This window comes from Mirounga leonina, unplaced genomic scaffold (genome assembly GCF_011800145.1).
Source record: "Mirounga leonina isolate KUSES-001 unplaced genomic scaffold, KU_Mleo_1.0 Mir_151, whole genome shotgun sequence".
Classification (NCBI taxonomy): domain Eukaryota; kingdom Metazoa; phylum Chordata; class Mammalia; order Carnivora; family Phocidae; genus Mirounga; species Mirounga leonina.
Window position 1 is genome coordinate 78,810,588 of NW_023270377.1, and position 14,378 is coordinate 78,824,965.

Consider the following 14,378-nt stretch of genomic DNA (forward strand, 5'->3'; position numbering starts at 1 on the left):
GACGCAGTTTCCTATCACCCTCTGGCTCTCCCAGAGCTAAACCCACTAAAAACCTTTGAAGCTAAGCCCCACTGATTTTCAAAGCCAGATGTTATGGGGACTTGTCTTTTCAGTGGGGGTCCCTCATGTCTGGGGTACCTGGTATGGGGTCTTTTCCTCTCCCTTCTCTTTGCTTCTCCCTCCTGTTTGTGGTTAGTCTTGCTGGGTAGTTTGGTTTCGAACTGTGTCTCTGCCCCTCCTATCCTTTCTGATTGGCCTCTTCTCTATGATTAACCCAGATTCCTGGGTTAGTTGCACTGATGTGGTTGTTACCTAGGTGTTTGTGTTAACGAGGTGTACTTAGGATTCTCCTACTCTGCTATCGTCCCAGGCTCCTTCCAAAATTTACTATATTCTTTTTAATGACTATCAGGCATTACATAACATGGATTACTGTACTTTATTATATCTTTCTCCTTATAATGGACTTACCTTTGAGCCAGAAACTGGTTACTTTGATCTTTTTTTAAATGACATAAAACTAATTTATATTCACACAAGAAAGCGAATTTCAAAGATCTGTTGGTTTTGTAAAAAATACCTAATTAGAAGAATATTCTTTCAGTCCAATGCACTTGACTATTGGAGAAAATTTTGTTGTTCCTCTTCAGGCTCTCGAACAGTATGGCCTGATGAAACTATGGGACCATTTGGACCTCAGGATCAGAGATTTCAGCTTCCTGGGAACATAGGTTTTGACTGTCATCTCAATGGGACCACATCACAGAAGAAAAGCCAGGTTCATAAAACTTTACCTGATGTTCTAGCAGAACCTTTATCAACTGAAAGACACGAGTTTGTGATGGCACAGTATGTGAATGAATTTCAGGTAAATTGTGAATATCATTTATTCTGTTTTTCTGATCATTGTGAGCATATTACTTGAAAAATTTTTTTAAAATCTTAATTCCAACATATTCAAAAACAACATATATAGCTTTTAAAAACTTGGCATTGTTCTATATAATTTTTTTCAAAGGATTTTCTTCGTGGATTAGAGAGCCCAGGAAGAGGAGCTAGGGGGTGGGCAGAAGGAGAAGGAGACACAGGCTCCCCACCCTGAGCAGGGAGCCTGACATGGGGCTCAATCCTAGGACCCCAGGACCATGACCTGAGCAGAGGGCAGATGTTTAACCAACTGTACCACCCAGGTGCCTCTAATTTTTTTTTAACTTTTTTTTTTAAGATTTTATTTATTAGAGAGAAAGAAAGCAAGCACACAGAGGGAGAGGGAGAAGCACACTCCCCACCGATCAGAGAGTCTGACTCGGGGTACCATCCTAGAACCCTGAGATTATGACCTGAGCCACCCAGGTGCCCCCCCTTTTCTTTTTTTACTTTAGATAACAATCTCTTGTAGGTAAATAGTTCTTCAAAAATACATTGTTCAATAACTGCCTATTTCAAATATAACTTAATATCTATTGCTAAAAATTTAGATTGTTTTTCACTTTTATAAACAGTGTAATTTTTATGTGGAACAAACTCCAACTAGTTTTACATTCCTCTAGGCATTTAAAACTTAAAATTTTGAGATCTCTGAAATTCTTCAGATATAGTAACTAAAAAAGATCTATAAATAGGTTTTTGTTGTTGATGGTGGTTTTTGTTTTGTTTGTAATGAGTCCTTAAACTGGTATTGCAGGGGTGCCTGGCTGGCTCAGTCAGTAAAGCATGCTACTCTTGATTTGGAGTCTGTGAGCTCAGGCCCCACATTGGGCAAAGAGCTTACTTTAAAAGGGTGGGGGAGTGGGGAGCATGCCTGGGTGGCTCAGTTGGTTAAGCGTCTGCCTTCAGCTCAGGTCATGATCTCAGGGTCCTGGGATCAAGCCCCGCGTCATGCTCTCTGGTTCAGCAGGGAGTCTGCTTCTTCCTCTGACTGCTCTTGCTCATGTGTGCGCTCTCTCTCTCTCAAATGAATAAATAAAATAAACTGATGTTGCTCACCCAAATGGAAAGTTACATGCAATTCAGAGTTTCTGTCAAACCCCTAATCTGTACCATTTTCTGAATTTCTACATAGTTTCAGGCTGATTTTATCAAAGCCATAATATTTATAGCAACAGCCCCTCATAGTTATGGTTTATATCAGATAACCTAACATTTGGAGACAGTTGACCTCCCCTGACATTTTATCTCCAATAATTCCTTCTCTGTCTTCTTGTCTCCTCCTGTCTGCCAATTATGTTATTTCCCATGTGTTTCTGTCCATCTTACTTGAATTATTCCCTGGTCACTTAATGCCTTGGCTTCCTTTTTCAGTTTCTGACATTTCTGATTCTATATTTCTGTCTGCCTGCCAAACATCATTATCTGAATGTCTTAAAATTCCCTAGACTTTATATGTCTCATACTTAGGTTCCCCACGCCTCAAAACCTGTCCTTACTCCTGTGTTATCAATAGCATAAGTGATTTAGTCATTCTCCCACTGTCCCAAGACAAAAATTATACTGCCAAACTGGGCTCCTCTCTCCATCATATCCCCATAGAGAGTGACAAAATTTAATTTCTTCCATCTCTGAAGTAACTTTTAAATTATTTGTGTCCTTTCACTTCCCACTAATAAAGCCAGCGTTCAAGGCCTCCATATCTCTCCTCAATTCTTAGAGGCGTTATAGCAAGATGGACTGTGAAGCTAGGATAAATCTTGCTTCAAAGGTTAGGTCTGCTTTTTACTTAATTTTGTGACCTTGAGAAAGCTACTTAATATTTTGAGCCTGTTTCTTTATATGTAAAATGGGGGATAATAATACCTAGCCTGCAAAGTTGCTATGAGGATTAAATGGGAAAATGTACATAAAACACTTAAATACACTGTGATCAGTAAATATTGGCTGTTGTTACTGGTCTATTGCCTGCACAGTAATACTAGCATTATCTTTTTGTATCTGATCTTGCTATTCTTTATTGTTTATAGACTAAAGTCAGAATTTCTTAATGTGGCATAAATGACTTTCCACAATTTTGATCCCTTTACCACTTCATCTCCTGCTACTCCCTCTGCACTCAAATCACAGTATACCTTTTTGGTTGGTTTGATGTGTTTTATTGTATCATTCTCTTTGACCGCTGAATGTGCTTGCACTGTTTCTATCTCTTGGTGGGCTGTTTTTCCTCCTGAGTTTCTAACCTCCTTTCTTCCTATTCTTTACATACCACACATACACGTTAATTAACTTGTAGTTCAAATACAATTTCAACCTTTTCCTGATTTTCCCCTGCTGCCAGAAGACTTCTTCGTAACTCTGTAGCACTTTTCATATTGGATTACATTTATTTGTTCATGCTATTTTTCTTCTACTCACTCATTTAAACCTAAGAGTGAAGGCTGGATTTTTTACCATTGGGGGGCTGCTCTTGTCATAGTGTCTGATGTATAGTAGGTGCCCTATAAATTTCAGTTGAATAGAAGCTTCTAAACTCGTCCTGTAGAAGAGGCTGTATATTTAAGCATGTTATTTTGTAAGTTAGTGTGATTATCGCCATTTTACAAAACAAAAGAAAGGATAAGTAGATATCAAAATATCAGAAAAGGTGACATTGTAAGAATTGTCATGGCATTTTAGTTTCTTAGCCAACTTCTGTTCATATCAAGTCTTAGAATATTAGCATATTTATATGTTCATTTTGAAGTTTTTAAATATTACCCCACCACCAGTTAATTATTTTTAAAAACTTTTCAGGGAATACAAGTTTATAACAGATCAGGTATTTTATTTGAACTCCAGCTTTTATTTATATATCTTATTCTTCTTAGGGTAGTAATGCACCTGTTGAACAAGAAATCAACAGTGCAGAAACTTACTTTGAAAATGCCAAAGTAGAGTGTGCAATCCAGACATGCCCAGAATTGCTGCGAAGAGGTATAGTGTGCTTCATACATTTACACTATCTGTATATGTCACTAGTTTTCTAATATGTTAAATAATGGACTCCATAGGAATTGCAGTACTTTGTAACTTAATATTTTAATATGTCTGGCCAGAAAAGATTACATGGCCAAGGTAAGGTCTTTCAGATGTACCCTGACAGCTGTAGACTTTTCCCCTGAAATCCTTCAACTTCTGGGTGATTATTTATAGCTATAATTTCATGAACTAATACATAATACTGAGAAAATTTTAATAATAAACTTTATTTGAAAATTACAAGACCAATAACAGGTAACCTTACTTGCTCTTCAGAATTGTTGACAGCAGTATTTCAGTTCAACAAGACTTCAAATTCTTTTTCAAAAATAGTATGTATTTATCAACCTAACATGGTCCCACAATAACTTAATCATCATTTTTCTAAAGAAGTACTTTTTTTTTTCCTTTTAAAAGAAGCAGTATATAAAACATTTTCTCCCTGGAATTTTTATTCTTATTTATAGATTTTGAGTCACTGTTTCCAGAAGGAGCTACCAACAAACTAATGATTCTGACTATAACACAGAAAACTAAGAATGATATGACTGTTTGGAGTGAAGAGGTAGAAAATGAAAGAGAAATGCTTTTAGAAAAGGTAATTCTTTCCATTGCTGACAATTTAAATTTTATGATATTTAAATACCAGTGAACCAACATTTTAAAATGATGGGTATCTTTTTAGTGTTTATTAATTCTCTGCTAATGTATTTCAGTACTAAAGGACTTTAACATCTTTTCTGAGAATAAAAATGCCATCTTTTGTTTTGTTTTAGTATCTTCGAAAAACTTAGATTCTGTCCAGTACTTTCAACTTTTTTTTGAATTTGAGAAATACATACAGAGAAATAAAAATGGCAAAAAAGTAAAATTAACTCTTCATACCCATCACTTACTTTCTTTAAAGCAAGTCAAGTAAAAAGTGTTATGGTTTATTCCTTGAAGACTGGAATAATTTTCAGTGTACAGTACAGTAATGTCTTATATACCCACAGTTTTTCCCTGTCCTTTGCTTTTTAGCTAACTATATTTGAAAAAATTCCCTTTACTAATTTCCACATAAGATGATATTAGCAATTTTTTTTATATTTTCTTTAGGATTAGATATATGGTTCTTTTCATTTGTAAATTATAATTTATATACTGAACAGAATCTCTTAGGATAATGACTTTATACTAAAATGTCCCACATATAACTTTACTAGTAAATTTCATGTAGTCATGATCATAAGCAAGTTTCGTGCTGGTTAATAAGTTACAGAGAGGCATAAGAACGGTCTGATTTTGAAGAGATCTGAATTTAGAGAGTTGAAATTTAGGCAGTAACTCAAACATTTTCTGTTTACCTATTTCCTAATATTTATACAAATTGCTATCATTTAGTCATTAGAATGCTCTCAAATGTGCATTGCATTATTGGTCCTAGTTTCTAATGAGTTGGATTCTGAACCTCATTTGATACTGACCCCAGTATAATTGTCAGTTTTTTATAACCAATTTCAGGGTTTTGAAATGTCATAATTGTTTTTAATTTTACAATGACTAAAGCTGTTTTTTTTCCCCTGTGGGAAAATTTTTCTATTTTAGATATGTTAGTGATTTTTTTTAGAACCACCTATAGTTTACTATCAGTAGATTTTATATGTTCTGTAGTTTAAATCTATTTTTTTCCCACCAGATGTCAGTGTTTGCTGTTGAAATCTTAAGAGAAATACTTAAACTTTTACCAACATTTGTATTGTTTTGTTCTCCTTGTAGTTTTGTTTCTGTTCATTAAATTGATATATTTTCTAATGACTTTTAGACCATATTCAGTTGGTTTCTGAATTAAGAGGATTAATGAAATTCAACAGTAAGTGTAAATATTAAGTATGAAATAATGTAAAGAATATAATACTAATGTTTTTCATTATTTCATAAGAAAGTGCTGGGAAAAAGTAAATTAATTTGTTTCCTCTCTGCAGGAACAAGTTTGCTGATTCCTGCTAAAGAGCCACATAGTAAATTCTTAGGCTTAATAGGTTATAGGGTCTCAACTACTCAACTCTACCCTCATATTGTTAAAGCAACCATAGACAGTATATGAACGAACAGACATGGATATATTCCAGTGAAACCATATTTACACATACAGGCACCCAGCCTGGATTTGGCCTTCAGGCTACAAGTTGCTAACTGGCCCATCCTCCTCAAGCTTAAACTTTTGGGGATCTCCACTAAATGCCAGACATTCTCAGTGAGGTCTTAACACTCTATGTGGGCCAGAAATCCATGTTACCTAGCACTGCACCAACCTCTGGTAACACCCTTGAGCCCTCAGACGCCAGTTGGCACTCTCTGTGAGGCCGATTCTTCAAGAAATTTTGCCTTGGGAGTGCACAACTCCACCCTTGGCTACTGACCCAGGGTGAATTACTCTGTGCATCTCTCTTCCAGTACCCCAACCCACAAATTCCAGATGCTTCAGCAAAACTCTTGCTTTCTACCTCCTTCGCTTAGTGACACCATCACTTTGCTTGGAATCTTCTCCTTTGCCCTGTGACAAACAGTGTTCCAGACAGAGAGCTAGAACAAATAATGGGGATCACCTAATTTGTTGCCCTTCTCTCCAGGATTACAGTTTGTCTGACTACTGTTCAAGATTTAAAACCGTTGCCTCATATGTTTTAGTCTGATTTACAGCTTTCAGCAGATTGCAAGTTTGATAGCTGTTATTCTATTATGGCCAGAAGTGCTTTTAAACATTTATGGTTTGTCCTTTTTTTAACACTCTAATCTGGTCTTAATAATTTTTACTGTCTTTTTCACTGCTTAGACTTCTGATAAACCTAGTAAGAACATCATAGGAATTACAAAGTAGGATGGTGAGACCAAGATTTTGAATAGGTGATACAGATATATGGTCTGTAATAATTATGTACTGTACAAAAAAATAGAGGGTATATAGTAAAAATTATGTGTCATGGATGGATGTGTTTTTGACAAATACATTTTTAAACATTCAAATGAATGAATGGTTCATACCTTTTCCCTTACCTTATTTTTATAATACAAAAATAGTAACTATATTTTCTAATTCGTGGCAAATTTGGGAGTTAATAGCACAGAACTGATTAGAAATTGTTCCTAAAATAGGAAATAATTTAGAAGAAAAAATACACAATTTAGACTTTCTGAAGGAAACGAAAGTGTTAAATGAACCATTAATTTTGGGACTGGCAAAAATAAGACTATATCGGATTTATCATTAGTTGTATTTTCTAATTAATCTTGAGTTCTCTATCTGAAGCAAAAGATTTAAAATTTTTATTTTTCAACAATCTGTAAGGATGCTATCTATGTTATTTTTGTCTTTTTCTATGCAGTTCATTAATGGTGCTAAGGAAATTTGCTATGCTCTTCGAGCTGAAGGCTATTGGGCTGACTTTATTGACCCATCATCTGGTTTGGCAGTGAGTAATTACATTTTGAAAACCAGATTAATTTGAAGTAGGAATGTTTTATTATAAAACTGTTAAATGATCTGTTTCTACCAAAGTTATCATTAATTAAAAGAGTTTTTAAACCTTACAACTCTGCCCAAAGAAGTACCAGTTTGAGTCTGTTCCATTTACAACCTTTGAGGGACCACCATCACTTAAAATTAAGTTTTTGTCTTTATTATTCTTCATCCTCACTAGTAAATACTTTTACATTAATGAATTTGGTAGTTACAAATTAGCAATCATAGTTTAAGGAAGAAAACTTTTAACACCCATATTTTCTTAATTCTAAAAAGAAATATTTATAAATGTTAACTTCCAGGCAGTATGTTTCTGACATTATATTTTGAAGAAAATAAGAACCACTATTGTGGTCACATTTTAAATTCTGGTTGTAGCTTTCAGTTACAAATAATAATGAAGTTCTTTGTATCTTAAGATAGGAATATAGACTATTCCTTTCCAAGTCAAGTAAAAGCGTTTGGTTCTGGCTAACATGTAATTTGCTAGGATTATTGGTTTCACATTTCCAGAAGCACAGGTATTGGATGAAGCAGAAGTGTTTGGTCACATGCAGTACCTAAACTGCCCTTTTTATTTCTTGATTTTTTAAATATTTTAAGTATTAAAATAGGTATGTGTTCATGTTTACATAAAAACTATTACATCATTGTGTTTCTTGCTAATGAATGTGACTTTTATTTCTTCCAGTTTTTTGGACCATATACAAACAACACTCTTTTTGAAACAGATGAACGCTATCGACATTTAGGATTCTCTGTGGATGATCTTGGCTGCTGTAAAGTGATTCGTCATAGGCTCTGGGGTACCCATGTGGTTGTAGGAAGTATCTTCACTAATGCAACACCAGACAGCCATATTATGAAGAAATTAGGTGGAAACTAACAGTAATGTCAATTTATTGGCTGTACTATTTGTACCATTTGGGTTGATCTATAAACACTGTCAGAAGCTTCAGTTTTTAAAATTTATTTTTAGGTATTTATTTCTACCTTTATGGATTTACAGCATTGGCAAATGGTATGTGATTTTTAAATCTCAAATAAATGTTTAAATACATGTTGATCACATCCACATTGTATAAAATGTGGTAGTTAACATGTAATCAGGACATGATTTCATTGTAATTTCTTCCCTTTATTGGAAAAACCTGTTTTATTTTTCTCAAAATAAATCACACATTTGGATCTGTGTTTTTTCATTGCAATATTTTTAAAATAAATGCAATCGAGAATTCTAGATTCAATGTAGCTTTAAATTTTCTTTGTTAAGTGTTGTGGTAGCATGTATTACTTTGAAGTAGTGTTTGGGCCAGAAAAGAAAAGGATACTACTACATCTTTAAAGAATGTGAATCTCATTCTTACACATACTAAAAAAAGAATCCTTAACTCCTGGATTGAGGCAGATAAATATAGGTTATTTTGACAAAACAGTGCCTCAGCTGCTAAATCATATTTCTCCATTTTAGTAAGAGATAGAAACTATGATACTTTACAAAGAATCATCTTAGGTTTGTGAGACTCTTGCCAGTAGGAATCTCAGAAGAACAAGTAACTTCTACCAAATGAAGTGGATTTTTCCTGTATTTTTTAGTTAAGTGACTATTTTTAAAAGGAACACATGGAGATGATTTAAAACCCTACTTAGTTAACATGTAGCTAAGTGTTGTTTAATGATTCAAAGAGTAATGGGTGCAAAGTTTTCATTCAAACTACAAAGCAATATGGGATTATATATGTGGAAAGTATCATAAGGGCTCAATAAATTTTCATCCATGTAAGCAGCACCCAGATCAAGACAGAACGTTACCGGCACTTCTCCCTTCACTGTCCCTCCCAAGGGTAACCACTATCCTGATCTCCTGCTCTTATGTCTGGCTTCTGTTCACTCAGCAGTGTGAGAGCACTCAGTTCTTACTGTGTATAATTATAAATCTGTATATTTTTTGCTTTCTCAGTTGTTCTGACTTGGGACAGTTTTGCCCCACAGGAAATTTAGCAATGTCTGGAGACACTTTTGTGACAACGTGGGGCAGAGTAAAAGGGGTGGTACTTTAGGCATCTAGTAGGTCGAGGCCAGGGATGCTGTTAAACATCCTACAATGCAAAGGACAGCTCCCACAAAAAAAAAAATTATTTGGTCCATGGTCTTTTAGCACTCTCACTGTTTCCACTGTGCATATTGTTTATCCAGGCATTCCCTACCTTGCCTCATTGTTTGAGCCATGTTCCCTTGAAATTTCAACATTGGCTTTAACAATTCTGAAGTGCCATCTACTGGTTGAAAGGGATACTTAGTCCCAAAAATGGCTATGTATTATTGTATGTGTGCTAGGGTACATGATGGCAGGGCTCCTTTATCATTAACTGAACCAGAAACAACATGAGAAGCAGTAATTGCCAGTTAAAATATTTTTTCAAATGTTATGGCAAGATTCAGGTTCAGGAAATATAATCCAAGGGACTCTTACTGATAAATAGTAGAAAGTAGTTCATTATTATGTACTTTAGTAAGAAAAGTTTTCTCATATTCACTTATTCAGGACTCCATAAAGAAATCCTACATAAAATTATCCATCCTAAACATAAATTTGCTATGTTTTAAAATAAGGTTGAGCCATTGAAATGAATTTCGACCTGTCACTGAGAAATAGGTTTTATTGTGAAATTTGTATTTTGACAAGAACTTAGGAATTATTGTACAGAAGTTAACTCTGGAAAGGGATCATTCAGGTCATCTGACCTACATCCCTCATTTTATAGAGGACAAAATGGGAGACCTAGGAGCATGCAGTAGGTTACACAGCTAGTCTTAAGACCCAGGACTGGAATTTGGTTTGATTCCAGTGTGTGTGTATATATACATATACACATCCATACACACATACACAGTGGAATCAAATCTATATATATGAGTATGTATATATGCATACATAAATAATATGTACATATATGTGTATGTACATAATATATAAAAATATTTCTATTTTGGCTCTTTGTGATCATTATCAAAGAGTTGCAGAATTTAAACTGAAAGAACTTTCAGGTTAACTAGTAAAATACTGCTTCCACATTTCATAAACTTCAAATTTCATTCTATTGAACTCTGCATGCTTTGAATTTCTTTGAAAATGTACTGAAACCTATCTAAAAAATTCAATTATAGATACTACACTTCAAACAGCAGTTCTCTGGCTTCAAGTATAAAACTCCTTTTTGTGGACTTCTGTCAGTTGTAACATCAATATAATCCTTATATTTAAACAGAATTCTGCTTTTAGTTCCAATTCTGTTTCCTCTTCTTATAACTGGTTCTCATGTTACTCCAAAGCAGGATTTATCTACCTCTACACTGTGGACATTTTGAAGCTGGTAAGTGTTGTGGAAGTTGTCCTGTGCATTGTATGCTGTTTAGCAGCATCCTTGGCCTCTACTCTCTAGATGCCAATAGCAACCCCTGGTCATGGCAAAATATCTGAAGACATTGGGGAGGAGGGGGGCTGGAATGTTTACCTGAAAAAAAATTTAACAAAGTGTCCTAAATTTATTGCAACAAGCCTGTCACCAGTTGAGAACTACTGAATGCACATTCTCCTTCAGTGGTCCTCAACTCTATTTGTACATTTGAATTACCTGGGAAGACATTTAAATATGCTGAGGATTTGGCCCCCACACCCACAGACTGATTTTATTAGCTTGATGAGGCCTGGGCATCAGTATTTTTTAAAGTTTCCCAGGTGCTTCAGGTGTGCTGTCAGTGTTAAAACCATTAGTATTTGAAACTAATAAAGAGGCATCTAAGGAAATAAGAGCAGGATATAATAGTGGATTTTCTGTATTGAGGTATAGGAAACAAAAATGAAGGCTACATTAAGAGTGACCTGGGGTGCCTGGGTGGCTCAGTTGTTAAGCATCTGCCTTCAGCTCAGGTCATGGTCCCAGGGTCCTGGGATCGAGCCCCACATCGGGCTCCCTGCTCCGCGGGAAGCCTGCTTCTCCCTCTCCCACTCCCCCTGCCTGTGTTCCCTCTCTTGCTGTGTCTCTGTCAAATAAATAAAAATCTTTAAAAAAAAAAAAAAAAAAGTGACCCCTAATCACTGAGTAGAGATGGCAGAGTAAGAGGACTCTAGGCTCACCCTCCCACATTTACAACTAGGTAACACATCTGAGTAAATAAACTAGAGCAATCAAAAGACTGGCAGAAGATTCCACTACTAAATATAGCGAAGACGCCACATCTGAGAGATTAAGGAAGGCAGAAGTGGAAGTCAGGAGCCGCCTACAAGGGAGAGGGAGCCCACATGGGGAAGAATCCCCATAATGACTGGCTTTGAAAACCAGAGCGGCTAAATTCCATGATTTTGCATAACCAAAAAGACCTGGAGCTTTAAAAATCAGCTGACTCAGCACTGGGCCAGGGAAGGCAAGGGATAGCTGGGTCCCCACACTTAAAGACAGCAGCTTGCAGAGAGGCACCATGGAAGTGACAGTTTGCACAATGCCTGGGACAAACAAGAAGGAGATCTTTTTATACAGATTTTGGAGCATGTTGGGGAATTTATCCAGGAACTAAGAAGCTGGCAGGTGCCATTTTCCTCCCCTGCCCCCCAAGCATAAATACAAAACCATTTGGCTGAGGTGGCACCTCACAGATACTTGCTACCCAGCCTGCTGGCCATGCACACCACCCATGAGTTCTCCTGAGGACCCCACCCCCCCCACCCCCCCACCCCCGCCATCAAGCCTGCTGAGCTCAGGACAAATTTTGTTAACCCCACACACACCCTGCCCAGCCAGTGCATGCACACACTGGGTGCCCACAGCCACCACATACCATGCCCCTGGTGGCCACCGTGCTTTGTGGGATTCTGCCTAGGACTAGCAGCTTAGCACAAATTTAAACTGCTACCCTGCTCTCAAGCCCTCTTGTGGCTGGCTGTTCTCCCTCAGAGCCAGCCTGCCTGGGTCTCATACAACATAGAGCAAGTACAGCCCACAACAGGCAGAGAGGGCAGAGATCTGGACTGAAAGAAAAAATGACCCCGACTTCTCTGAATTGCCAGGTTATGGTGAACAGGGGACATTGCACTGCAGGGCACTATAGGAACTCTTCTTCATAAAACCACTACTTTCAAGAACATAAAATGTAGCTGACTTTCCTAACACAGACATCGAGGTAAAGAAAATGAGACAGAAGAATATGTCCCAAATGAAAGAATAGGACGAAATTACAGCAGGAGATCTAAGCAAAGCTGAAATAAGTAATATAAGAGAATTTAAAGTAATGATCATAAAGATACTGGACTTCAGAAAAGGGTGAAGGAAATCCGTGAGACCCTTGAAAAAAGAGGTTAAAAATAACAGGTAACTCTACACGAAATTAAGACAATAGATGGAATAAATAGTAAGCTACAGGAAGCAGAGGAACGTATATGTAACCTGGAAGATCCAGTAATGGAAAGCATTTAAGCTGAACAGGTGAGAGACAGATACCACATAATGAGAATAAACTTGAACTCAGTGACACCATTGAGTCTAAGGACATTTTGCATTATAGGGATATCCCAGAAAAAGGGACAGAAGATGTATTTGAAGAAATAAAAGCTGAAAGCTTCCCAAATCCGGGGAGGGAAAGAGATCCAGATTCAGGAGGCAGAGAGATTTCCCCAACAAATTCAACCCAAGGAGATCCACACCAAGACACGTAATTAAAATGGCAAAAAACAGTGATAAAGAACTTGAAAAGTTGCAAGAGTTGAGAAGACAGTTACATACAAAGGAAATCCCTTAAGGCTATCAGCTGATTTTCAGCAGAAGGCCAGAAGGGAGTGGCATGATATATCCAAAGTGCTTAAAGGGAAAAACCTATAGCCAGAATAACCAGCAAGGCCATCATTCAGAATGGAAGGAGAGAGTTTCCCAAACAAAAGTTAAATGAATTCATAACCACTAAGCCAGCCCTATAAGAAAGGTTAGGGGGAATCTACTAATGGAAAACAAAAACCAAAAGTAAGAAAAATAGGAAGCACAAACACAAAAACAAGTATATCTAAAAGTCAAGAGACGCACAAAATAAAAGGATATTTGGGGCGCCTGGGTGGTTCAGTTGATTAAGCATCTGCCTTCAGCTTGGGTCATGATCTCAGGGTCCTGGGATCAAGCCCATGTCAGGCTCCCTGCTTAGCAGGGAGTCTGCTTCTCACTCTTCCTCTGCTCCTCCTTCCCCACCTGTTGTGTGCACACTCTTTCAAATAAAAAATCTTTTTAAAAAAGATATATGATACCAAACATCTGAAACATGGAGGGGAGAGGAGTAAATGAGTTCAAAATTAAGCAAGCATCAGCTTAATATAGATTGCTATATGCAGAAGATTTTATATATAAACCAAATGGTAACCACAAATCAAAAATAGATATTCAAAAATAATAATAATAATAATAATAATAATAATAATAATAATAAGGAATCCAAGTATTTCACTAAAGCCAACTAATCCTGGAGAAAAGAACAAGAGAAGAAAGGAACAGAGGAACTACAAAAACAACCATAAAACAAGTAACAAAATGACAGCAAATACTATCAATAATTTGAATGTAAATGGACTAAATGTTTCAATTAAAAGACAGGGTGATGGAATCAATAGAAAAGTAAGACCCATCTATATGTTGCCTACAAGAAACTCATTTCAGACCTAAAGAAACATGCAGATTGAAAGTGAAGGGACGGGAGAACATTTATCATTGCAAATGGAAAGGAAAAGGAAGTTGGAGTAGCAATGCTTCTACCAGACAAAACAGACTTTAAAACAAAAACTGTAACAAGGGAAAAAGGACACTGTATAATCATAAACAGTACAATCCAACAAGATATAACAATTGTAAATACTTAAACTAAATATTTATGCATACAACATGGGAGCTCCCAA

At 36.3% G+C, this 14,378-nt stretch overlaps 1 protein-coding gene across 2 annotated transcripts in view; it reads left to right on the forward strand.

Moving 5' to 3' along the window:
* Positions 1 to 8,642, forward strand: part of MMADHC (metabolism of cobalamin associated D) — a 45,168-nt gene extending 36,526 nt beyond the window's left edge. The window contains exons 4-8 of one of the 2 annotated variants that reach the window (XM_035008068.1): positions 651 to 868; positions 3,798 to 3,903; positions 4,416 to 4,546; positions 7,314 to 7,400; positions 8,142 to 8,406. In XM_035008068.1, coding sequence (XP_034863959.1) covers positions 651 to 868; positions 3,798 to 3,903; positions 4,416 to 4,546; positions 7,314 to 7,400; positions 8,142 to 8,336 — 737 coding nt within the window. In that variant the 3' untranslated portion in view covers positions 8,337 to 8,406. Of the gene's footprint in view, positions 1 to 650; positions 869 to 3,797; positions 3,904 to 4,415; positions 4,547 to 7,313; positions 7,401 to 8,141 lie in introns of both variants that reach the window. The other variant, XM_035008067.1, reaches the window with a different exon arrangement.
* The last annotated feature ends 5,736 nt before the right edge of the window (positions 8,643 to 14,378 follow it).